The 26,201-nt window shown below is 38.4% G+C and overlaps 1 protein-coding gene across 2 annotated transcripts in view; it reads left to right on the top strand.

Annotated features, from left to right (window-relative positions):
- Positions 1-26,201, top strand: part of LOC134531744 (5'-AMP-activated protein kinase subunit gamma-2) — an 810,162-nt gene that overhangs the window by 677,898 nt on the left and 106,063 nt on the right. For both annotated transcript variants that reach the window (XM_063367618.1, XM_063367616.1), the window contains exon 8: positions 13,505-13,553. In XM_063367618.1, the coding sequence (XP_063223688.1) occupies positions 13,505-13,553 (49 nt within the window). The remainder of the gene's footprint in view (positions 1-13,504; positions 13,554-26,201) is intronic.

Raw genomic sequence — 26,201 nt, 5'->3', positions numbered from 1 at the left:
ATACCTTTAATAAACAGTAAAAAAAACTTGGACGGCGAATTTCCAAATTATACTTTACTTAATAAACAAACATCGTTCTTTGTAACGTACGTTTTAAAATTCATCGAATAAGCGCGCGCATGCGTAAAACATACGAAAAATGCGAGTAACGAAATGCATTCGTGTGTAACGTTTCGTTACTCGGTACTAGATGGCGCACCCAGTACTCAGTACCGAATACATACGGTTTGCTACAGCTCTACTCGTGTTCCAGGCACCGAGCACCGAGCACCGAGCAGCGAGCAGGTTTCCTCTCGTTTCCTCTCGTCCCCGCCCGCTCGTCCCTGCATCCCCCGGGTGTTCCAACCCAGTTACGAATGGCAAAACTTTTCAACGTGTTACGCACGGTCTTTCGAAGTTTCGCTTCAGTTGTATCGACAGCGATGAAATACCGGCTTGAAAATAATCTCGATTTTCGACACGTCGGTCCCTTATAATATAGGTACTAACTTTTACCCATTCTTTACTTCATATAAAATTATTTTTTAAAGTATACGTTACATTCAGTTATTGATACAGGTAAGCAAATATAAAGGAACTACCTAATACAAAATTAGCTTCTTTTTTTTTTGCAAAATGAATAAAACTATTTTTTTTAAATTTTGTTTATGATTTATCTCAAGCGTTTTTTTATGTTTAAGTGATTTTTATAAATTGTAGTTTTTTTAGACTTCCGCAAATGTTATTCGGAACAAGCCAACAAACGTAATAAAAAGATTAATGAATAATAAAAAATATAAAAAAAAATTGTATTTTATTTTGGTGATAATGCAAAATACGCTATAGGGAATTTAATTACAGCTAACTGAAGCTACTACAAATATGTTCCTGTTTTTTAATAAATAATTTATTGTTACCTTAGCCATCGGTCTACCATTTTATTATTTTATCTGTTAATTTTATTTGCAGGTAATATTAATAAAAAAAATTTTTACTTGAAAAATATTTAATTCAAAATTTGAAATTATCGTTATTTTGAACCTTATGGATCGGTATTTCCGACATATCGTTGCCATCCCTAAACGCAGTGCTCGCCGTGTCACATACGATGCGATGCCTGTCCCTCTCGGGCCACGATCGAAGGAAAACCTACGCATAGTCTGCTTGCTAACAAATATGAGCGTACATCTGGGGGGCGGGGAGGGAGCTCCCCCCCGGGGAACTAAATAACCCCTCAACGAATTAGCTAGCGTACAATGAGACGGGGACGATAGACGTAGTAGCAACGCCAAAACTATGTTGAACGGAACTCTTTTTTTTAAATATTGTTACGATTTACCGCGGGTTCGTAAAAGATAGCCCAATTAAAGATTTTATTACAAACACAGTTTTATTTATTAACACTATTTACATTACTAGCAAATAAACTAAAAATGCCTCAGTTGTACTTAAAAATGTTGCTTCCCCAGTCACTCGTTTTTACACACCGCACACCTCGCTGGTCCGCACCAATGGCGCAACTCTCGCCGCAGCACCCCGCGTGGACCTCCGTCGCGGGACTCCGTCGCCGCACTCCGCCGCCGCCGCCGACGCACTGGCTTTCGCCGAGGATCCGCCCGACGCTTCGCTCGGAACTTCGCTCGGAACTCCGCCGCGCCCGCGATACTATCATCGTCCGGAACTGAACTCTTCGTCCTGGAACCTTCGTCCAGGGACTTCGCCGTTTTATCGCCCGGAAACTCCTCCGCGGGAAAGCTCCCGCCTGAACTCTCTCTCAACTCAGACTCCCTCACGGCCGGCGTTCCGGGCACATATATATATATAGGCCCAGTCACCTTCCAGAACTCCCGAGCGCGGCCGGGGCCAGTCGCGTCATTTCGTGCCATTCCGACGGCAGAAATCTCTCGAAACATGTGTCGGCGGCTCGCGTAACTCCGCAGCTGTCAGGTGTCAGTTACGTGTCAAAGGCAGGGCGCCTCGCGGGGAGTGATGGGAAGGAGGGGGGAAAGCGACAATCCTTGTTATCTTCCAGGCGCGCGCGGTGCATCTAATGTTGCGGCAGCCGCCAGCCAGCTCTGCACCTGCACGTGTCGCGGCCTTGCTCACGTTCGTAACAGTATTATAAAGGTTTTTGCCGCATTGCATGCATGTATGCCTAAACCGCCTAGTGGGACGACTTTTGTTGGTTAGTTCCACCACGCAAAACCTTTATCAGCGCCGCACTTCCTTCCACCATTTCTTCGTACTACTTTGGAGAACTGTCAAATTTGAGAAAAGTACACACCCCGGATTTCACCTCTGCCTCTCCCTCTCCCTCCCTCTCTCTCTCTCTCTCTCTCTCTCTCTCTCTCTCTCTCCGCAAGCACATCTCATTTTCTGCTATTCAGCGTCCTAGTCGAGTGTTCGCCAGGTTGTGGTAGTGACAGCAAAGAGGGGTTGCGGGGGGGGGGGGGGGAAGGGGGGTAGGTGTACCAATACCGTGAGCGACAGAGTAGTTCAGAAGCTGGCCACGAGCTCTAAGCGAAGCAAAAAAAGTCAGTGTAAGGCCGATACCTGTGACATCATGAAAATTTATATGTAGAAGCGGCGCCGTGGTTGAATGCTCAATCAATGTCGGTCATATTTCCCGAACATTGCGAGCTTGTAAAAGAAGGGTTTTGTTGGGGAGGGATGGGGGGAGAGAAAGAGAGAGTGGCGAACGCCGCGAGAAAGAAAGACGGAACTGTTGCCCTGGGAACGGCCTGTTCGGTGTCTACTGAACCAAAGTGAGTTGGCGCATTGGCAAGGCACTGGACTCGGAATACCGTTCCCGCTCGTCACGATATCTTCTGTTCTCCGTGGTTCCCAGGAATACCTCCGGGCAGAAGCTGGGACGCTTCCTTGCCGTGGGGCCGTGGCTGATTCCTGCCCTTATGTCGCTGGTCTGTGTTGTGTGCTCACCGTCTCTAATGACCTCGTTATCGGCGAGACTTCAACTCTAACAATAATGCATACATAATTTTGTTGTTTCGGTGGAATTCTGAAAGTCAGTTTCCTGTTCGGCGTGACCGCCTATATCAGAAAAACGACTGTTGGCTAATTTTAGTGAAGTTAAAACTTGAAAAATACTAACTCTTATTAAATTCTGTGTCATGCCACTTGTTTCAAATTGACATTCACAATAGTAGTAGTTACCAGTGGTAGACATTTCTTAATTTTCACTTGCAAGTAAACGCATGTTGTTTGTTTAAAAACACAGTAGACAAGAACAAACGTGGCAGAAGGATACTAGATCATTGTTCCGGGGCAGGGCAAGCGCCCAAAGTCCGGCGCCATACCTTTTTCATATTTATAGTTTTCTGTGAAAAATATAGGGGAAAAAATGAAAAAAAAAATAATTATTTAGTTATCAGCAGGTTATTCAAACTGCTGGTCAATAGTTTTAAATTTCAAATGAAATTTCATGATTTCGTATAGAAATTTTTTTATTTAATTTTAATTCCTCGTATAAATACTCAAGTTCGCTGGAATTTGTTCGTTGGCATTTATAAAACTAACCAGTGTATGATTTAAGGAATGTTTGTTTAAAGCTATTTTTTGTAGTCAAATTTTCCAGTGGAGGGCTTTCTGAACTACTTTTACCCCTGGGATCGATTCCGTACCATTCGTTCTCTCCCTGATAAAGCCCATCTAAAAAATATCACCTGCCCGCAATAGTAACTGGCCCAGGGCCCCGCACAGTGCAGGGTTGCCACTGATTGGTACTGCTTTCGAAAATCGACAAACCTGGGTCAAGGTAAACGACACAGACTAGAGGATGAACTCCATAGTTCTACGTACACTCGGTCAAATTGTCACCCACTCATTGTCTGCTGTCTTGTGAGACGTCCCAACGTAGCAGCCTGTGATTCGGTAAAGCTTTGGTGGGGCGTTTCTCATAGGCCCAGAGTCATCCAGGTGAGTTGTGAGCCAATAGCAGAGGCAGCACTGAGGTATAACTGCTTGTATTTTAGCCTATCGTGAAATGAATCCGCGAATTTTTCCGGTCTCTACCAATTAGTATCCAGGCAAATATTTTGAGGTCGAACTGTATTGAGCGAGTCTTTCAGTTCTCGCCAGTGATGATTAAATATCTCTGACCTCGGTAACGAGCCAATTCGTGTGTTCTGAGGTTGTTTTATTTTTGATGCAAACAAACATTTCGACAAGGAACTTTATTAACGTCTATGGCATTACTAAAATATTAACATGAAACATTTTAAAACATATATTATAACACTCGAGTATATTTTGTATATTTGTTTTTGCCTAAATTACTCGATTCAGTACATAAATAATTACTGCAAACAAATTCTAACCTTATTGAGCTTTTTCAACATTTTTAACATTAAAAATTATTATTATAATTTTATCAAAAGCTTAAAAACATTTTTCCATTGACGAGCTTCGAACCACGTCACTGGATGGTAACGCGCGCGTGCTGTAACGCTGTGGTACCGAGTCCGTGGACATATTGAAAGGAGAATATGTATTATAATCATTTCAATTCCAGTTTTCTTAGATATTTTAAAACTTACGACTACTTTTTACTATGACTATTTTAGTTTACCAAATATGTTCCGGGGTAGTTTTCACTATCATAAAGTTTCATTTGGCACACCAATACGTTTGGTAAGTACCATAAGTCACGAGTTTATTTTGCTGCACGTAAGTCCGCCATCTTTGTGTCACAGTTCCGTTCATCTGCTTCCGTTCCATTTTGAAGAAATTTACTCGTACCAAATATCGTATACCGAGAGCTAAGAGTTTACAGATCAAGAATGAAAATTAAAATTTAAACTAATCTTGCAACTAATAATTTATTATAAAGTAGCCTAAACATGTTTCCCATTAGTCTTGAATTTGTTTTGAATTAAATATTTCAATCACGCACGCCACCGAAACTACATTCACTGAATCTGTTTATTCCCCAGGCTATGTTGCTGATGTATTGCAATGTAATGAGCGAGGGGCGCACATCTGTAGGAAATTTCCGGTGACCCGGGGGGGAGGGGGGGGGGGGTGTTGAGAGTTTTCACGCGGGGTCATCTCCGGATAAGGTTCTTGTATGTTGTATTCTGCCCATATTTTGACATGCATGCAATAAGCAGACAACTTAAAAATATACAGGAAGTTTTCCATACGACACAGTTTTGACATCAACCCTGTTTCACAGTCATGCTTTTGCAATTGCTGGCGAGGACCCCTCAGTGAGGGGCTTGTTAGTTCCAGGCAGCCACCACCACCACCCTAACCCGTTTCTACGCTCATATAATGAGCCATTTAACAATTCTGTGAACGTCTGTAGTTAAGTATCGCTAGAGACATGCAAAATTCGCGGATTCATTTCGCGATAGGCTAGCATCAAAACAACTATACCTTCGTACCGCTTCTGCGATTGGCCCACATTTTATCCGGGTAACTGTGAGCCAATGGGAAACACTAAACCAAGAAAGTGCCGAATTACGGACAGCCTAGTTGAGACGTCTCACGCGTCAGTAGCCAATGAACAGGTGTCATTTCCGCGAGTATTTAAAGGACTGTGGAGTCTATCCTAGAGGTCAATGAATCCGCGAATTTTGCAGGTCTCTAAGTATCGCGTTTGCTTTTGGTCTTTCTGTGTAAACTTTGTGAATTTTTTTGTTGAAAGTTGTGAAATTACCATCCCCCCCCCCCCCCACCCCCAGGAATGGGGCAGTGAACATCTATACTTCGGTCCAGTTAGCCGGTAAGAAACCGGTGGTGACCATGTGTGTTATTTAATTTTCTTGTCATTATTTATCAAGGAACCATTCCTGTAAATTTATCACATTTTTTTTTTTAGAATTTGTTGTTTGTTCGCACATGTTGTAACCAGATGTTTAATAAACTTTATTTGTGAGCGGTTAAATATCTTATGAACAGTTTCGTAATTTTTTTTACCGCTATTAGACAATATATAAGCTGGTATTATAAGACACTAAAATAAGGGTTTAGGTGCTGAATATGCTACACCTGTACCCTTGTCGTATTCATAGTGCACAATGGGACACGGCCAGTCCCTTATTTTTAGGGAACTGATTTTGGTGCCTATCAGTTGCCGTTCTGTTGCCAAAATTACGCGCATGCGCATAGCTCACTGCGCCTTTGACTCGTATATAGTCATTTTTGTGATCATCGGGGGACATACCAAGTGTGTTGGTGTCCCAAATGGAACTTTATGATAGCGAAACTATTCTGGAATACATTTTGTGCGCTTTATTGGTCATAACAAGAATAATGGCAACTTAAAAAATACGTGAGAATATTAGAAAGGCGGTGGTGCAGCTATATTAGTCTTTTTGCTTTAACAATTGTGTCGAAGGTTGCGAAACTTCCACAATAATGCGTTGAAACCAGTTTCTAGCCTCGCGCAGGGCACCGTTTATTAAAACGGTTGCCGATACGTTTGCTTGCTGGGATTCGGTTTGGACACGTTCTGGAATAAGCCCCGCGATTTATGTTAAGGTTGTATCCTACTAAGTCAAGTGCTTACTCGTATTCGCTACCTTACAAGAACGTCTTGAACAACGCCCTAGCAAATAGGCTAACTGGTGGAAACATTTGAGACCAAACAACGAACTCAGTAGAGTTAGCGTAATATAATTCTCAGTAATATCCGTTAATTGCAAGCAATAGCAAGAAATTGAAGAAACCAACATGGCGGCTTGTGAGCCCTTGTTTTACGTCGTCTTCGTGGTCAGGCGCCAAAAAGGCATAAAGTGTGAGCTACCAACGGCACGTCAAGTCGTAGTCACCTCTATGCGCAAAGTATTGTCAAAATTTATTTTAACTGTCTGATTGTCGTCAATATTCCAAAAATACCCACTTACCTATTTATTTACTTATTTATTTAACAGCTACGCTCAGAGTCTTTTTGACGATGAAGTCGTTGGCGATAATACACTAAGAATAAATTAGGAAATAGCTAAACCAGCTGTTCCCAACCGGTGGGTCGCGACCCACTATTGGGTCGCGACTTGGTCCTAAAACTATCAGAAACCATCGAATAAACCATCAGAAAAGATAATAAAAATCTAAACAAATTGAATTTTCTTCAAACATATATCTATTGTTAATTATGTAACTATTCTCTACAAAGTGCTTATATTTTGTAAACCATTTTCAAATCAAAACACAAATTGTTTATCAGTAATCATTATGTATCGTCAAAAAATCATGTAAATTATATATACATAATGGAAGGGATACGATAGAAGTAATGTTTTTTACTCCACCATGGACCAATGGACAGTGGAGGTATTCGTAAGGAAAGGTGGGTCGCCAGCTGAAAAAGGTTTGGAACCACTGGACTAAACCATTTCCTCATCATTTGCCTAAAGTGATTTCGAATAAGGAAAAAAAAAAAAAAAAACAGGGGATACGAAATTACGACAGCCGAACGGGGATGTGAAACGAAGTCTCCCTGTGTGCCTCCGCCTGACCACCGCTCCGTGTGCCGTCAAAAACTAGAAACAAAATTGGCAGGAGGATATCTTGTCCCTTGTTCGTGTCTAGACCAGGGCTTCCCAATCACAGTCCTGCGATATGCAGTGAGATAATGAAAAACTCTTAATGTAGGCCTAAGTATTTCATATCAAATTTCAACATAACCATCATTGAATAATGTGGTAGAATAAATTTATTTTTTGTTAAGTTTCCAAAAATAATTAAAATGTTGGATAGCAAAATAAAAAAAATAAAACAAATTTGTAAGTGTTTGAACATGTAGAGTTCCGCAAATTCTAGCGATTTATGATTACGGTGCCCTGATCTAAAATGAAAGTCTGAAAACATTTCTGTAGACTTCCGGTACGAAAAAAAGCGTTCCTGTAAGAGCATCGTAGTTCATCTCAGCTGTTGAACGCGAATCCCCGTTGAATGTTCAATATGCCCGTGGAAACCCTTTTTTTTCCCTGTGCTGGAGCATGAGGATGATTTGATATATAGGCGGGTACTTATCGTGGCCTGCAAATGTATGATTGAGTGAATATTTAGATGCGGTGTGAATTAAGTGGAAGATGTAATATGCAATTGCCGTGTTTAACCAGATTGTAATGTTGTCCGCAAACCGGTTATGTCAGTAGCGCGCGTGAATGCGGGTCCGAGAAGATTTATATTCTGCTCAGATACTTAACAAAACATGGAATAAATGGATTAGAGCTTAATATCTTGTCCGCACCAGGATAATTGGAGACTACGAGTAGTGATGCAATGTTTGTGCAGCATTGACGGAATGCAATGGGTGGAGGAAAACGAGAGTGCTACCAAAGAAAACAGAAGAAAAAAAACAGCGAGCGAGACTTTCAGTACTCGCCAGAGATATGTGACATCTAAGCTCGTTAACGAACAATTCTTGTGATCTCGTGTTGGAAATACACTTGTAATACGAAAATCTTACACGAAATTTAACGTAGAATTCTTTAAAATGATGCCTGGCGTGATAAAGATACGCAAATTGTATTTTCAACCACATTTCTGGACGCGAATCACACGTAGTTTTCGTTCTCGTCGCTAGAATTCGCTGCCGGAGCATCTTCGGCAACTATCGAGTAATTCAATTCGCAGACCGAAATTTTAAATTATGTAATGAAACGACTCCGATTAAAGCGGAAAAGGCTGGAAAAATATACTAAACCCCGGTTTTGGACCTGATCTTCGACAAGGAATAGTATTAAAATACTGCCCATCTTGTTAAAATGCATTAAAAAGTTAATACTACAAAGTTACTTTTATCTATTTGTGAACTTTGGTTCACGCCATCTGCCACAGATGGCAGCACCGTGTTTGTTACACATTCCCGTTCATTGACTTCCATCGCAAACACGAAATTACGCCCACCAAATGCCGTATACCGTATATGCTACACATAAAATAAAAACACAGACTCGTGTCAACATTCGCCTCGTTTCACAGTTACGAGTTTGATTTTACAGGAATCGAACTTGGATCGGTAGGCGAGTGATATGACCACTCAACTACTGTGGCAAGGTTTCTCACTCATTAAAAGATTTAGAATTTAAGACGCCGAATGACGGATTACACACATACAACACACACACAGTTTATATATATATCTAGAGAGAGAGAGAGAGAGAGAGAGAGAGAGAGAGTTTCAGATTGAGTGCGTTCGTGAGTTATATTCTTGCTGGGTTAGTGACACTGACCTACGTATTCTTAATTCCTCTCATCCCACGGCAAGAAGGCCTCTCCTGTGGCCATATAGCACGGCAATGCACGTCGCAGGACCTCGGGCGCACGTACTGACTGCTGCGAGTCCCTGACGATTTAGTGGTCTGGAAACTTGGTCACCAGCAATTTACTGTTACATTCGTCGAGTCGTCCCGACACTGGTACACAACTCTATTACGATGTATCTCGATGGTTTTGGTTTCAAGAATATTTTAACTAAGGAATATTGAATACAGATGACGGCGACGCCAAGCTAGGCCTATGTATACATACATACATACATACATACATACATACATACATACATACATACATACATACATACATACACACACAGTACAAAGTTTAGACGCTAGCTGCAGAGCCAGATAGGTTGACAGCAGAGTTTATTTGGTAATCAGGACACGACAATAAGACACAAGTGCAGGGAAAAAATATATTTAAAAAAAACCTTCACAAATGAAGAGAAGTTAAGACAATTATATGAATGGTACAAACAATAATTGTGAGAAAAAGTTTATACAGAACGGGGAGAAAATAAGTACGGACAGCAAATTGGAAACACGCTTCATAAAGTCAGCCGAGTCCAGTGAGCATGTCGTGACGCAATGACGTCGACGAAGCGTTTGAGGTCTCGGGACACCCCCCCCCCCCCACATTTTTTTTCTTTCTTCCTCACTCCGAGCTCGCACACTGCAGTCACACGTGACAGGACGGCGCACGACTTCAGGCACCGAGTGTCGTTACACGGTCAATCAATGGATGTGACTACAATGACCTCATAATAACCCCCGAATAGGTATGCCACGGTCGCGTGAACTAGCCCGTATTATTTTATGTCCTCCCCTCCCGTGTGATTTGGGGGCGAGCTTAACTTCACAGTGGGAACATTGACTTACAGATAATTTCGTATTTCTCGTGAAAAAAAAAGAAGTGCTTTATCGGCCACTTCACACAGAAACGATAGATTTTAATGTTGTTTTTTTTTTTTTTTTTTGACACGGCGACGTCACTCAAATATTGAGTGCACAGAAATGTCGAGAGTGTAAGATAATCGGCATGTAACTACTCAGCTTATCGTAAGGATGAATTCAGAATAATCCCCGCGGAGACAGTCGCATGGTAGAAGTGGCCCTGCCAACGACTCGCGAATCTTGGTTATTGGGACAGCGGTGTTCGGCATACTTTTTTTTTAAAAAAAAAAACTATCGCCAAATCCCAAGGACGGATGCCCTAGGCCGCAGTGTGTTGCGGATACGGCAAAGCAATGTGTGTCAGAGGATACGACCCTATTCAAAGTTTGCAATAAATGTCCAGGGTGTTTATTAGTTACTCGGAAAGGAGTTAACCGATCGTAAAACGACGATTATCGGAAGATTTCACGTGTTTGGTATTCTAAGTCACGTGTGGCGTCTCGATTCTCGGTGGCCGCCGATCGGGAGAGATCGACTGCCACTGGGCTGTCGGAACCTGAGGAAACCATCTGCAACTCGCTTTCGGACATGGCGGCTTGGAAGCGTGGTTGCAACAGTTACTTATAAGCTGGATATTCACCAAGTCAATGTTTAGGACCTACTTACATTATTTAAATAAATGAAATAGATTTATGTAATTTATGTTTAACTATGTAACTATTACGATTGATTATATTACGGTTTCCTCGCTTTGTTCACATCAAGGAGGAATGTCGTAGTGAGTTAGGTCATGGACTAGTAGGTAACGTATAAAAATAATTTTGAGTTAAAATATTTAGTAATATTATTTATTTATTTTGGTTTTTTAGTTCCTTCTCTTTATATTCCCCCTCCCCAGGAGCGTTAAACGTTTAACGCAACCTTTTTGGAAGTCGCATTAGAAGTTTCACTTCAAAAAATTATTGTGTTGAGTAACGAACGCAACATTTCACGCATCAGTATACCACATAATGCAGTCACCCATGACGTTAAGACTGTTGATAGAAAATGGTATATACTATAATATATAACCACGCTTAAAATTAAGAGTAAACTTGAGAATAAGTGCGTATTTTTTTATTGATCTGTACATATTCTATTGTCAATTTTCAATTTTTAATGTACGAATTAGCATAATAGCTGTAAAAACACTGTGTTAAATTTTAATGTAATTCAGACATAATGTTATAATAATTGTGTTAAGTATATTAAATTTAGCAAAATGTTCCGTGCGTTAAGTTCATAGGAATTTTCGTGAGACGAATACCATTTTCCTCTAACCCAAATGCAAATTTTATCGGAATACAGCGGGAAACTTCGCTTTCAATTTACCTTGTTTCTAGCTAAACGAATGCCTGACGTCTCTTTCATTTGCGACACTTTATTAGAAATTAAATGTGCTGTTCCACATTTAAACAGTATCTGACCGTTTTATAAGCGTGGAGTTTATGCAAATAGCTACGATTTGATAATAAAATGTGAATATTCAACGGCTGTTTAGTGTTGCCATGTTGTTTGCCTGGAACAGCCGGAAGGGGGAGGAAGAAGAGACTCGTTGGACCCGGTCATTGCCGAGAGAGCGGATCCTCGTACCGATAGAGCAGAGTAGCATTTGAAACACTGCCCGGTAAAACTGATTTGTTCCGATCGGCGATAGAGCAGTTTGTCGGAATCTACATCGAAAGCTTACGGCAGAATCTACTATAAACTTCGAAAAAAAACATCCCAGCCGTTCAAAGAGAGGGGAAAATCGCAAGTAATGTATGAGTGAAATATAATAGCAGGGATTACTTACTGTCTCCGACAGGTTTATGTGTAGACACGTCGAAAAAGTCTGCTCACGCGAAACGTGCTGTAGAATCGGAAGTGTTCCGAGCGTCCTCGTCGTACACTTGTCGAAAATACGAGCCATCGAACTCTTCCCCCCCCCCCCCCCCCCCTTGTTTTTCTTTTCGCTTGCCAGGCAGCCATTTTTGTGAAAGATTAATTTTTTTTAAGCAGTTCCCTGTGAGGGTGGTGAGAGGGGTGAGCGACAGAGAGAGAGAGAGAGACGTAATTGAAACGGCCTCCATTCCCGAGCGCAGAGGCTTGCAGCAACTCCGCTGAACCGAGTCATTAACCCGGCTTAGGGAAGCCATTCATCGGGTGCTGCCAAAAGGGCGGAAATGGGGTGGGATAAAATTTAATTTATACACCAGCCACCCAATATCTGTATATATTACTGCCGGGTTTTGGACTTGTGGGAAATACGTCCTTACTGTATATACTATTCGATGCATCACACGTGGGCTACCAAAACCGGAGTTTAAAAAAAATAATATAAGTTAACGTCACACCATTGCGTGCCGAGGCTGAAGGCAGTTACATCTACGTTTATAATGGGGTTCCGACAGTCCTAACATCGTTGGCCATTTATAATCAAATGTAGCCTGCTCGGTGTTAAAATATCTCGCTTGAAATTCACGTTAGTTTTTTTTTTTTATTTTTATTTTTTTTTTTTTTTTAAGGTTGTGATGTAAGTTGGTATATCAATGACATGTTTGTAAATACGTTTTACGGGAGCATAATCTCTTGGTTTTATCGTGAAGAAAATTTCATTAGTGTAGTTAACTGTATAAGCGTTAAGTAAGCGGTTTTTTTTTTTTAAAAAAAATAGTTTTTATTATGCCATCACAGATAATTCAAGTTAATTTTCAAAATTTTCTTTAACTGACTGAAATGTTTGAGTTCGTGTTAACACAAATTATTTGACTTGTTATTTACTAGTGATAAATAGGTAATAAGTGCAGATTGTCCGTTTATTACTGGACGATGTGGCAATAGGCTGATATAAGCGTTGTGTTCAGTTTTGATGTTACATGTAATGTGTTCTTATGCACATCGATATCTCTTTCTTTTTCCACCCGAATCATCGGTGTCATTATCAGGGCTAAAGAATTGGTGGGTGACATTAGAATATTTAGTTAAGGAAACTACTTTATGATCCTTGTTTGTAAAATCAACAACAGTGTATCTGTGCGTTCATGATTAAAAATAAGGTTTTGGGCATTAAGCTCTTAGAAATATTCTCATTAGATTTGTAGCTTTCAGTATTTATTTTACGCAAGGACAATCCTGAAAATAATTTTAAAAGTATTTTGGTTTATTCTTTTTTGTATCGCATTTTTTATTGACTTAAGTAAATAAAAAATAAGTCTTTTTCCTGTAATTCTTCTGTATATTGCACATTAAGTATGTAGGTAACGACACTATTGTCTTGTCTGGTGGTGTTACAGGTATTATGTAAAATTAACGTTCTGGTTATTGTCGGCGCTGCTGACCTTTTTCTGTCTCGTCTGTTGCAGCTTCCAGTCGCCGATCCTTTCCTCGAGAAAGTCAGCATCTCCGAACTGGGTGAGTGCTTCTACTCTGGTAAACACAACCGCACTTGCCGCCTCGACTTTGTTTTGCTTTTTCTCAGGGGAAGCCTGAGATTCACTGAAACTGAGTCAGACGCCCGAACAGTTCCGGACATAATCATAAATTTCGCTCACTCGTGGAATTTCATGTTCGGAATTTTAAAAAAATCCCATAGCACGGGAGAAAATAATTTTTACGATTTTAAAATGTTTCCGACTAACGAACCTTTCATTTTAATTAGGTTCGCTTAGAGGTGCGAAAAACCTACCATCCAGGGGAGGGGGAAATCAAATAAAGAACGAATTTTAGCAAGCGTTTATCATGCCTAAGCTAACCTAACCTTTACATTAACAATATGAAGAAAAAAAATAGATGCATGAACTTGAATTATTTGGGCTTCTGACTCCATGTTTTTGAATGCTGGGGTTCTCTTAACCCGGCAGGCGTCAACAGCCGTAATTTACTAATATAATTTACAATACTACTTGTTATAAGTTACCTGTATATTATTATTTATATTTCTTTGAAGAAAACTTAGTAAGATTACGTTTTTTATATGACTTGCTTGAAACAAAGTACTATTTACAACAAAATAATGAATTGTTAAATCGGCTGTTTCCACGAACGTGTTTAAAGTCTGGAACATTAAGTACGTGCAGTTGAAAATGGCAAGTACAAGCAAGGCCATGTAACTTTCATCCTTTTTTTCCTGCTGCAAAATTATAGGTTCGCCACTCGGTCTAATAAGGAAAAAGTAACTCTCCAGTTTGTTGCCTGGCACGAAGAGGCGAAAAGGTGTGTAATGTGCGAGCCACGGTCGCCCTTCCATGCCTCACACGCCCAGCCAGGTGTAACAATATTGACCCTCTGTGATTGCACGGAGCTTGTTAGTGATGGTTGTGATGCGCATAAAATAGAAATTAAAATAGAAGCGCTCAAAGTTTTGGGAAGTAGTTTTTTTTCTTAAAAAGTATAATTCTTAAGACCACTTCGGAGAGCGATTTCAGTACACGCCGAAAAAGGCCGAAAGGCGATATAAATATGCGTGTGTTCAAAAACGCTTCATAGATCATGCAAGACATTTGCAAATCCTTAAAGGGTTTTGATAATTTCTGTCGATAAAATGGGACATTTCTATAGATGTCTCATTGAATGAGATCTGCGTGTTACGAAATAAGATACGTGGCCAAATGAACGGGAAAGCACTATAGTCACATATACGTATCTATTGCATGCCAAAATTTCCTAGAGGCTGAAACCCATGTGCTGTAGGAAACAGTTTCCATAGTATACGAGTATTCGTCATTTTTTAATGTATACTGTGGAGGACAGAGCGTTCTCGAAAACTTAAATATATATTCACTTCCTGTTTATTTTTACATACTATATTTTTATTATATTTCTGTTCTGCTTCCGATGGTTCAGACAATATCATAAGCTCAAAATCAACAGTAAATGATCATGCAGTGTAAATGCGTTAAATATTCGGTTCAAAATATACTTTGTAGTCTTTCTTTGATAACTTTTATCAATTTTCAAAATAAGTTCATATCGTGTTTTTTAAATAAACTTTTCACTTCATGTTTAGGCTTCTATTTTTACTTCTTTTTGATTTGTAACATCTTAATTCTCGGTATACAACCTTGGTGTTGCCATCTGTGGTGGATAGTGCGAAGTATAGTTCACAAAGACAAAGGGAAATTTATAGTATTATCGGTTTAATGAATTTTATCAATTTGAGCAATATTCTAATAAAATTCCTTGTTGAAAATCATGTTCAAGCAGGTTTCTTTAAAAGACTTTTCGCTTTTATCGGAGCCGCTTCATTATGTAAATTAAAACTTCGGTCTGCAAATTTAATGGTTATAAAGTCGTCGTAGCTGCATCGGCAGCGAATTCTAGAGGCCGGTGCGGAAACTACATATGATTCGCGTCTAGAAATTTATTTGAAAACACAATTTGCGTACATTTATTACGCCAGGCATTGTTTTAAAGAATTCTACGTTAAATTTCGTTTCCAGGGTGTGAATTTCGTATCATAAGTGTATTTTCAGTATGAAAACACATGAATCATCTAATTACCGAGTGTAGATGTTACACATCTCTGGCGAGTACTGAAAGACTCACTGAAATGTTATTTATTTTTTAAAAACTTTAAATATTGAAGGACCGAACTTACTCGATGACTTAGAGATCCGTCCTACATTCACTTTTATTAGTCTTAAGACCTTGAATTTTGAACTTCCTGTTTATTTGGGCGTACTATAAGTAAAATATTTCTGTTCTGCTTCTGTTGGTTCAGACAACACCATAAACTAAAAATTAACTAAAAATGGTCATCCATTGTAAATGCTTTTAAGTATTCTGTTTATTATATAAGCTATAGCTAGAGACCGGAAAAATTCGCGAATTCATTTCGCGATAGGCTAAAATACAAATCGTTATACCTCAGTGCTGCCTCTGCTATTGGTTCACAACTCACCTGGATGACTCTGGGCCAATGAGAAACACCCAACCAAAGCTTTATCGAATCACAGGCTGCTACGCTAGAACGTCTCACAAGACAGCAGCCAATGAGTGGGTTACATTTGACCGAGTGCACGTAGAACTATGGAGTTCATCCTGCAGGTCATTGAACCCGCGAATTTTTCCGGTCCCTAGTTATAGCCTTTCGTGGATATTTTTTATAAAATTTCAAAACAAGTTTTTTTTTAAAGTCAACCTTTAGTTTTAGTTTTCAGCTTTTATTTATTATTATTATTATTTATTTTTAAGTTTTGCAGTTGGAATGTTTGTGACGTATGAGTGGCGTCTCGTGTCGAGCGAGCAGACGGGTTGAACGGTGACAAAGCGCGCGAGTTGTGTGACCTCCCAGCGGCGGCCCGCACGCGTCCATCGCACGCCTTGTCGAGCAGGTGCCGTGGGCGGGCGGTGGCCTGCCAGGAATACTTGCTCCTTGGAATAGATGAGTCCTCGGTCCGCTCGCCCCGCGGGTCATCCACCTTTAGCCCGCCAGTCTAGCGCCCTTAGCCCGCGCATTGGACACATCGTTAAATACATTAATTTAACGATGCGTCGGAAACCGCTCTATATGGCATTTTCTTGAATGAGTGCACCTGAACCAAACAGTTCCAGATATTCCTATGAAATACGTCGAAATCATGAGCGTATCCGTTTGGGGGGTTGGGGGTTGGGGGTTGGGGGCGTACGAAGCTGCCATCCTCCTTTTCGTAAGCGGAAATAAAAAAAAAACTAGTGGCAATGACATTGTAGTTAGAAAAATATTGTAACTAATTCTGTCAAACTATTGTAATGAAATTTTTTTTTAATAAATATTGTTTTCCCTTTTGTTACAGTTTAATGTATGGCCCCGTGGACCCTTCTCCCCCACAAAAGAGGTTGGATTTCGAGAAAATGACTTGTTCGCCCCTCCCCTATTTTGAGCGGGATAACCCCTTGCCCCGGATTCCGACCTTAGAGTTGTTTCACTGCAGACGTGACTATAACAGCACGTGCTTCATGGGTAAACGTCGACCTGGCATTCAACAGCGACACCATCGCATTCCAGTAGGTGATGTGATAACCAAGATGGTTGCCACCAGCGGATGACAATCCAAGATTGCAAGCTTAAGATGATAGTTTCTAGACACACCTATTGCATATGTGAAATTATAAGAGTAGAACAATTCGGAAAAATTCAACTGAAATGATAGATCAGGATAATTTTGATAGTTTATGTGTAATTATAGGGCACGATAAAATTAAAAATTTTAAGATGGTGGTAGGATCAAAGCCAAAAGTCAGTAATGATGGCGGATCTATTTCTATCTGCTCATTTAGGTTTTTCAGTGTTCCCGCAGACAGAGAAAGTCTGGAAAACTGGGAAAATCATTGAATGTCTTCACAAAATTTAGAAAATACAGGGTAATTGACTAGCTCTTTGTTAAAAAAAACAGTTTAGAAAAATTTTCATATTATGTAGTGAACAGCTTTATAGTTAAATCATAAATGTGTGTGCTGTTAAAAATCCGGACATCATCATTAACTTTAAACCCATTTAGAAAATTTTACTATTACTTATTAATACAAATCACAATAAAATATTTACAGTTTTTAGGGGTAACTCAAGTGTTGTTGGAACATAACAGTGCAAACTGTATGCAGTCTTGTGCAGGAAAACATTTTATATTTGATTGTGCATGTTATGTATGTTTGTTTTAATATGTTTTAATGGCGATGTGTATTGTTATCATACATATTAATACAATAAGAACTCAAAAAGTATTTTTAATTCTTTTTAGCAAAATCCACGCTTTTAATCCACATAAATTTAGTATCATTGTGTAGATAAATTTTTGATTTTGATTTTAAAATAGTTTGATGAAAATAGTTTAGTATTGAATTATTTTAAATTTAATTTCTATATTTTTTAATATTTGTATCGCGCAAAAAACTACTGGATCGAATTTAATGAAACTTGTTTGTGTTTAAAAGCTTATGATTAGAATTAGAAACTGGTGTGTATTTTATCTCGTTACGATTACAGGAGCCGGAGGTATAACAATAAAACAAAATTCTTTCACAACCAAGTGCAACCAATATAATGTGAGCTCCCATTTCTACCAACACCCACTTCTAGCAATACTACTTTGTACATAATTTAATTTGTTTATTCTGTCACAATCAATAACTATTTGACCATTTATAATAACTTTTGTCTTACATGATGTGATAATTAACGAGAAAATATATATTGCACGATTATTTGCACGGAGTCACACACTGGCATAACTCTTATCTTGCCGGAGAATCCAACTAGCAGGGAAAAAAAGTGTTATGTTACACATGAAGGACATGCAACTCTCAGGTGAAATCGGCGTAAGGAAGAGGGTGGGAACCCTTTGAAGTAATTCTGAGCCTTAAAGTTCAACACCGAGTATATTATTTCCTCCTCTGTAATTTGGAAGGCAAAGGAACAAAAACCATTGGGAGACTCGGTTTTCCAGTTATCTTATTGGCTTTTGGTAGTTCTTCATTGCTGCGTTAAGGCGGTCAACTTGCTTGGATTTGCTCTAACGCTGTTTGTGGAACACAAAGAACGAAACAACGACGTTATCTTAATGATTTTTTTTAATTGGAAAGATAGATAAAAAAATTTGGACATACGTCATTGCTGGCTTACACTGTAGGCCATGGAATACCCTCAAGAATGGACAGTTAATACATAAAAACACGGAGAAGAAGCCAAAATCAGCTTATGTCATTTGTTAAATTCCTGGACAGCAAATAGAATTCCGTGGAATCTAGACTTGTCAATGGTACCTGCGACAACAGTCGTAAAATACTCTTGTACAATGCTACCCCACTTATACAGTAAGAGTATCCAATTAAAAGGGAACGAAAAGAATCAGCATTTATCGTTAGCGATAATTTTATGAGCCAAATATTTAAAAAAAAAATATTTATATGAAATATTAAAGTAAATAGAAAATAATTTACTAGAAATGCAATTGCAAACATGAACACTCGCAGCATGTGGGAATTGGTAAGGGAAAGTCAGGAAATTTACTTGAAATCTTGGAAACGCAAACTGAAATAATTTTTTTCTGTGGTTATGTTTTAGTGCATAGTCATAATCTCGATATAAATTATAGTATGCAATTAGATAAGCTAAAATGATGTTAGGAGCAATTGTCTTTATTTCTTTTACAAAATTACAGTTATTAAAAAAAGTTAAGGAAATTTGTAATTTAGACCATGGAAAGTCGTAGATAAGTCATGGAAATTTGTAATTATGGCCATGGAAAGACAGTGAAAAGTCAGAGAAATTTTATTGCAGATTTGTGTGGACATGGTTAAGGTCTTTGTTTGTCACATTCCCTTCTTTTTTCTTCCAAGCTTACGTCAGTGACAGTTTTAGTTCCTTCTTCCTGTGTTCGTAAATGCAGCATTTTACAACGCTGGCTCTAGGTATTAAAAAAAGGTTTCAAATTACAGTTAAGAAGCATTAATTAAATTTTGACTCTGCAAACCACATGATCTATATTTTGACTATATACTGTCTAATCCAACATGCCGGAGTTTTTGTGTTGATATTAAACTATGCTATTTTGCAGTCATTGTCTTGCCAATAACTAGAAGAAATGTTTCTTAACAGGAATTATATTAAGAAAAAAGAATTGAAATCTAAGATGTTAGAGCATGATCCCTGTTAAGAGGGTAGATTACTATATTATTTTGCTAATACATGTTGTGTTTATGCTCGTGATTTAAATGAGTTCCATAGTTTATTGCTTATTAATATTTTAAACATTTAAATGAAGTTTATTTAAATATTTTTAAGATTTTGAGTTCAACCCTAGCATCTACTGTATGTAGTTTTTTTTGTATACAGCTTTACTTATAGGTTCATCATTCCAAATTTCATAAAAGTTAGGTTTTTTTTCTCAATCCTGGAAACCTAAGCTTATAGGTATTTTTGAATGTTGTCCTTAATCAGGGTATTTCTACGACAAGGGCTACTTACAAATGATTGATTCAAAACTGATCATAACATGATTACATGCTCTCATTTAAAGTTAAGTTGAAATAAGTTCTTAAAAATAGGTTCTTAAAACATTAAATAAATACACATTAATTTAGTAATTTTTTTTTAAAATGCCAACCATTGTAATACTATATAGTAAATTTAAATTATAGTAAAAAACTAAAATATAGCTACCGAATAATGAGGAAAACCAGCGCAGCACTGCCTGTTGTTAAAGTAGCTATGGAGGAGTTCCCTTGAGTTTTACTATTATAATAACTTCTTGAAACATAAAATTGCGAATAAAGTACAACAAATGAGTTAATGTTTTATAAAATCTCGTCGACGTCTACCGGAGCGAAACTGTGAGAAAGTTCAGTTGATGAATGCATTGTGAGCGTTAGTGGCGGTAGGAAGTCTTTTGAAGCAACTCATTAACCAGGTTAAAGTGACTTATGTATGGAAACTGAATATGCAAAATTATAAATTAGTTTTCTCTTTAATCACGCATTAGGACACAATCATAAGCCGTGGTTTCATAAGGATCTACCTTTCATAAGAGGCACTCTTTTTTTATTTTAAGAATGTTGGGTTTTGAAAAATATTTTAAGGGTTCTCAGATAAATAAAAAGATTTTAATCATAACTTTTAAAATTATTCGGGGGAGGACCTCCGGGCTTTACGCTTGTTTGGAAAGGGAGGGGGAGGGAGTATTTCATTCCACACTACCCCCGCCCCCACCCCTACTCCCAGCCAGACCCGTCAGATCCCCTTAAACTGGCATATCAAATAATTTATTCTTATAGCTTTCTTCGGCTCCGCTCTTCCGAAAATTCATTTTACGCCCATTAAGGTGTAACTGGTGTAGATTGGCGAACCCTACCGACTGACGGAAACGTCCGCCACGTTCCTCACTTGCTAAAAAAAAAAAAAAGTACTGATTCTACCCAGACGGGAATCTAACCCGGACCACCTTGGGTGGGAGCAAGTGCTCTGAGCCAACCAGCCAACCACTGTACGGTACAGTACATTACAATGATAATTTGTAAAAACATCGGGGCGGAGACTTGGTTGGTGCAGTGCTACAATAAAAGTTGTTTTACAAAGTAATTCTGTATAAAGAAGGTTGCCTTGGGATTTTCTTGTAGATCTACAATCCTTAACATTATTAGCTGTTCAATAAATACACTCATGTGGAATATAAATATCTGGAGAAAAGAAACGTGTCGCAGTCTCCCTTATTTTTAAACAGACCGGATGTAATTTAAACGCTAATTTAGCTCAGTTTGCTGTTAACTTCCTTTGGCATTACTCACTTCATTTTTGCGACACTTCCCAGCTAGTTCCTTTTAAAGCTATTTAGCAAACCTTTTAGTTTAGCCTTTAGGCAGCTGCAGTCTGGTTTGTTAATTGCTCACTTCAGTCTCGGAACAGACGCCAACTCCGTAATAAACGTGTAAGATACATCGTACATTTTGCGAGACAAAAAAAAAAATGTGTGAAAATGTAGATAAATTTTAGTCACAGCACTACAGTAGAATGCGTTTGCAACTAAGTGTGCAAAACGTTTCCTATTAAAACTTAAACTTTCCTATTAAAACTTTCCCCTGGCCCTCCAGCGCCGCCAGCGAGACGCCGGCTCGGTCACGTGACTGCAAGGCTCCCCGCGAGCGCCGCGTCTTGCCCCGGGGGCGAGGCTGGTTGACGACTTGACCTCGAACCCGGGCCTGCTCGCGAGGTCAGGGGTCACGCAATCAGTGGCCGTATCTCGGATCTCCCAGGCACAGTGGCTCGGCCCTCGGTCTCACGCGCAGTGTTTACTTCTTTTTTTTTTTAAAAGTGAATACGTCTTTAAAATTGCTTCCATAGTGGGAGGCAATTAAAAAAAATAAACGAATGATAACAAAAACTGGGGGATACAGTTTGGTGTTGCAGCTACGTATCTGTCATCTCCATCAGAAATTTAATTACACCACTCGATAGATAAAGGATCAAAGAATTTGTTACGCTAAGTGAGGACTGCGACGCATCGCGCGCGGTGAAGAGGGAAGCGCCGCCATTTTGAGGTCATTTTGCTGCGTTTCGATATTTCCATTTAGTATAACTTTTGACTCTGAGAAGCTACCACATTCGTTTGAGTTTCAATCGTCATCTCTCGTCAAAATATATCAATTGCATATATGAAACATTAGTGTAAAATATTTACAGTGAATATATATATATATAATTTTTATAACATAAATAAAATAGCGTATTTTGTATTGAAAATATTACCTACGTACACGTGTTTACGTACAACAAACGGCCGTGTCCATGACACAGCCACACCCAATCTTTGTTTATGTGCAACATCTTGGCTCTCAGAGTACGGCATTATTTGGTTGGAGTAATTGCGTGAATGTTACGGAAGTCGATTGGAACGGAAGTGGAAGTCTCGTGAATCTCGAAAATATTGTGTACCTGTGTGAGATTCATCCGTATACCTATATATCTTTCATGAACATCGCAGAATTTACATCGTGCATAGGTATTAAGCAATTAAAAATGACAAGAGTACAAACATCCTTTAATACTTCATTTTGTAATTTATAGTCATGAATAGAAATAATGACAGCTTAAAAAATACGCATTATAATTTTGACAATCCTCGGTTAACATTGAATTGTATAGATAGCGCAGCGGTAACCATACTGTTAACATACATATATTCGTTGAATAAAATAATTTCGTGATGAAATTTTTACTGTTAAATCTTAAATGTCGAATAAATTCAATAAGGTTAACGTTTGTATGCAGGAAGTATTTACAGACTGATTTCTGTCGTTTAGGTGAAAACAAATATAAAACATATACTTAGTGTTATAATGCGTGTTTTAAAATTATTCCGGTATGATTTTGTTTTAAAGAATCCTACGTTAAATGTATTACATGTGTATTTGAAACATTAGAAAACTGGAATTTGCTCGTACCCAGGTTAGATGTTAAGACATCCCTGGAGAGTACTGAAAGACTGGCTCACATTTTTTTTATTGAAGTTAAACTTCTTTGCTGAAGGGGCTACAATTTTCGAGCGTTACGAAAATTCCGATCGCATGAGGGGAATAGTTAGATACGGTTGGAGGAATCGGTAGAGGAGAGGCAACGCCACTCAAACGCATGCGCTAGCGGTCGAATGGGAAGACAAGTGGGGAGGTGATAGTACGTAGCGTAGCATGCTAGCTGTAACGGCTGGAGGGGAATACGGCAGCGGAGAGGTAGGAATACGCATCAGTGATCCTGCGGAATTCGCATACCGCTGCTTGTTTTTTTCTACTCCTCAGTTTTCGTAACGGCTAACGTTTGACGCTACCATCTTTATTGACGTTACAACGTCTAATAAATCGATGAACGCCGGCTGCACGCACGAAAAAGTGTCCCGTTACGCACATTGTTCCGTTACGCTGTGTCCCGTTACGCTGTCGGCGAGTGCAGTAATAATAGGTTATGTTACAATTGACTAAAAAATTATGGTGATTCATATAATTGATGATAGATATTTGATTACAGTTTATTTATATAAAAACTTGTTCATAATTATATTTAAACTTTATAGCTAAACGCCAGTTTTTAAAATTAATTGCAAGTCATCTACACGTGAACTCTTTCGTCGACTGTTTATAAAGTGAAGTGAAAAGTTAATGTGGTTTTCATTGCATATTACAACAACAATTTCGGCAATAAAGGTTAATTATTCTTGCATTTTAAAAATCTGATTACTAGTATAATTTCAAGTATTTATTCTTTTATTATTAAAATAAAAATGATTCAATTTTATTCATAAAATTATGCAATCATTTCATCAATGTGTTGTTATGACGTTGTCACGTTACAGAATCGTCCGTAAACCGACTTTACGGACAACCAATTTTTTTAAAATTTGTTTTATTTGTGTGGAAAAGGGTTAATTATTTGTGCAATTCACTCCATAAGTATCATTAATTTTTATGTGAATAGTGTGATTGGAAATGTAAAAAATACGCATAGACTTAAGAGAGCAGCTTTATAAGTTTACTTTATTTTTGGTATGTGAACACTGTGATTTTAAATGTCAAAAGGACTTAGGCTATCTCACTAGTCTATATGTGTAATTTATGTTCGAGTGTAGTGTTTTTTGTTTAATTTTATTCAGCTGGAGATTGTGATTTAACATCATACCTAAAAATAATAAGACAGAAGCAGATAAGAGGTATTATCAAAGGAGACGTGGGAATAAATCGCCAAAAGAGGCGCCGTAAAGTGCCAGCGAAAGGATGCAAGAGAAGTGCGCGGAAAAAGACTTTTTTTTTTGAGATCATACCCGCATCCTTACTGTTCTCAACTATTATCTCTTGTTAACTAAAAAACAAACAAATACTAACAATTTATTTATATCTTTATATAGTAAGCAAGAAGTTTTTGTGTTGCGCGTAGACTCCAAACACACTTTTTTTTTTTTTTTTTTTCCCATCTTTACTTTTATTCAAACGGCTGTTACCTAAATTTTAATTAGATGCCTCCCTTGCATTAGTTCTGTTACAAGTATTTTCGACAATTACCCACCAAGTGTAATATCAGTCGCACAAGTGATGATAATTACTAAGACTTTCGCGCCTTTCTACCTCCATGGTATTGCACCGAATGAATATCTGTGGAAAATATTTGTGGCAGAACAAATGCAGGGAGGTCTCAAGTTGAAATTTTATAAATATACCTTAAAAAGGTAATTAAAAATATCAACGTGGTGTGTGAGACAGCCTAAACGTCTGTGGATAAAGGAAGATCTTGTAGGACCGGAAAAGGGGGAAGGGGAACTCGGTATAGTTTTGTCGTAATAGTGCATCCTTCTTTCGATTTTCAACAATTAGAAATCCCAGTAAATTCACGGGCTTTTCAACGAAGAATTCACATGAAATAAAATAATTAACAAAGTGTTCCTCGTTGTTCCAGATTTATTAATTTGTTATTTATTCTACTTTTGTTTGGCGCTGTTAAGGGGCCTCCCTAGTAAAAATGTTTAGCGCGGTGGGCCACTGGCCACGTGCTACTGCCAGTGGTTGGGCGTGGCGATATACCTGAGCCTGTCGCCTGCGCCGCGGTGGAGGGGGGAGAGGGCGTTTCAGCGAGGGGGGCGGAATAATGGGAGGGTTGTCATTGTGTGGACTTATACCTGCGTTATCTGCGAACAAGATCGTAGCAAGAAAGGTGACTGTTTTTCCCTTTCGCTACATTCAACCAAAAGATAATGTTCTCATATTGCCTTGCTTGCTTCCTGACAGTGTTTATTAACTTGAAACATTAAATTAGTGTTGCGATCCAGTCCATATCCATTAAATGCAAACAATCGTCAATTCTGTTTAAAACATTTATTTTTATTTTTTAATTATGTTCTACATAATTAATAGATTTACATACATTACAAAAAATTGTCACCAAAAATTGATGTGTTAGCTTGTGTTTTCAGAAAAAAAATTGTAAAAATTGTTATAATTAAAAAAAAATTTACAACATTATACTTTAGAACTGACATTTGTGAGATGAATGGTTTTGCACGAACATTATGCTTTCATTCATAAAAGTCTTCCGCACCGCGACGAGAAATCACGTCCTACTAATAGATTGAGTAATAAAACTGGGAATAAAATGATGAAAATAATATTAAATATTTTTACTCTTAGACACAAATAAACTTTTGAAATCGCAATAACGACAAACAAATTTTTAACTTACTTCCTGAAGAAAAAGTGCATGTCAAACTCACTTTAAAATTCTGTAGAGAAAAAAATGTCAGGAACAAACAAGTGATCCCACCAACGACACATCGTCAACTTTGTATTCTAGGGTTCACGTCGTATTTAGTTACACTAAATATTACAGCATATTATTATTTTCTGGCACTTATTACATGTTTAGCATTTTATTTTTTTAATATTTTTTAATGACTTTAACGTTGCATAATATGATGAATAAATATACACGAATGAACTGGAATCCCGTTCCGAGTTACATACAGACTGTTTACGAGCAGTGTAAATTTCTTAGCTGTTGCAACAGCAGCCTACAGGTGGATTCAGACTGCAGGCTTAGTCAGTCATGCTGAA

This window comes from Bacillus rossius, chromosome 5 (assembly GCF_032445375.1).
Source record: "Bacillus rossius redtenbacheri isolate Brsri chromosome 5, Brsri_v3, whole genome shotgun sequence".
NCBI classification, from domain to species: domain Eukaryota; kingdom Metazoa; phylum Arthropoda; class Insecta; order Phasmatodea; family Bacillidae; genus Bacillus; species Bacillus rossius.
The sequence above is the reverse complement of the archived record's forward strand: the minus strand, read 5'-3'. Positions and strand labels throughout refer to the sequence as shown.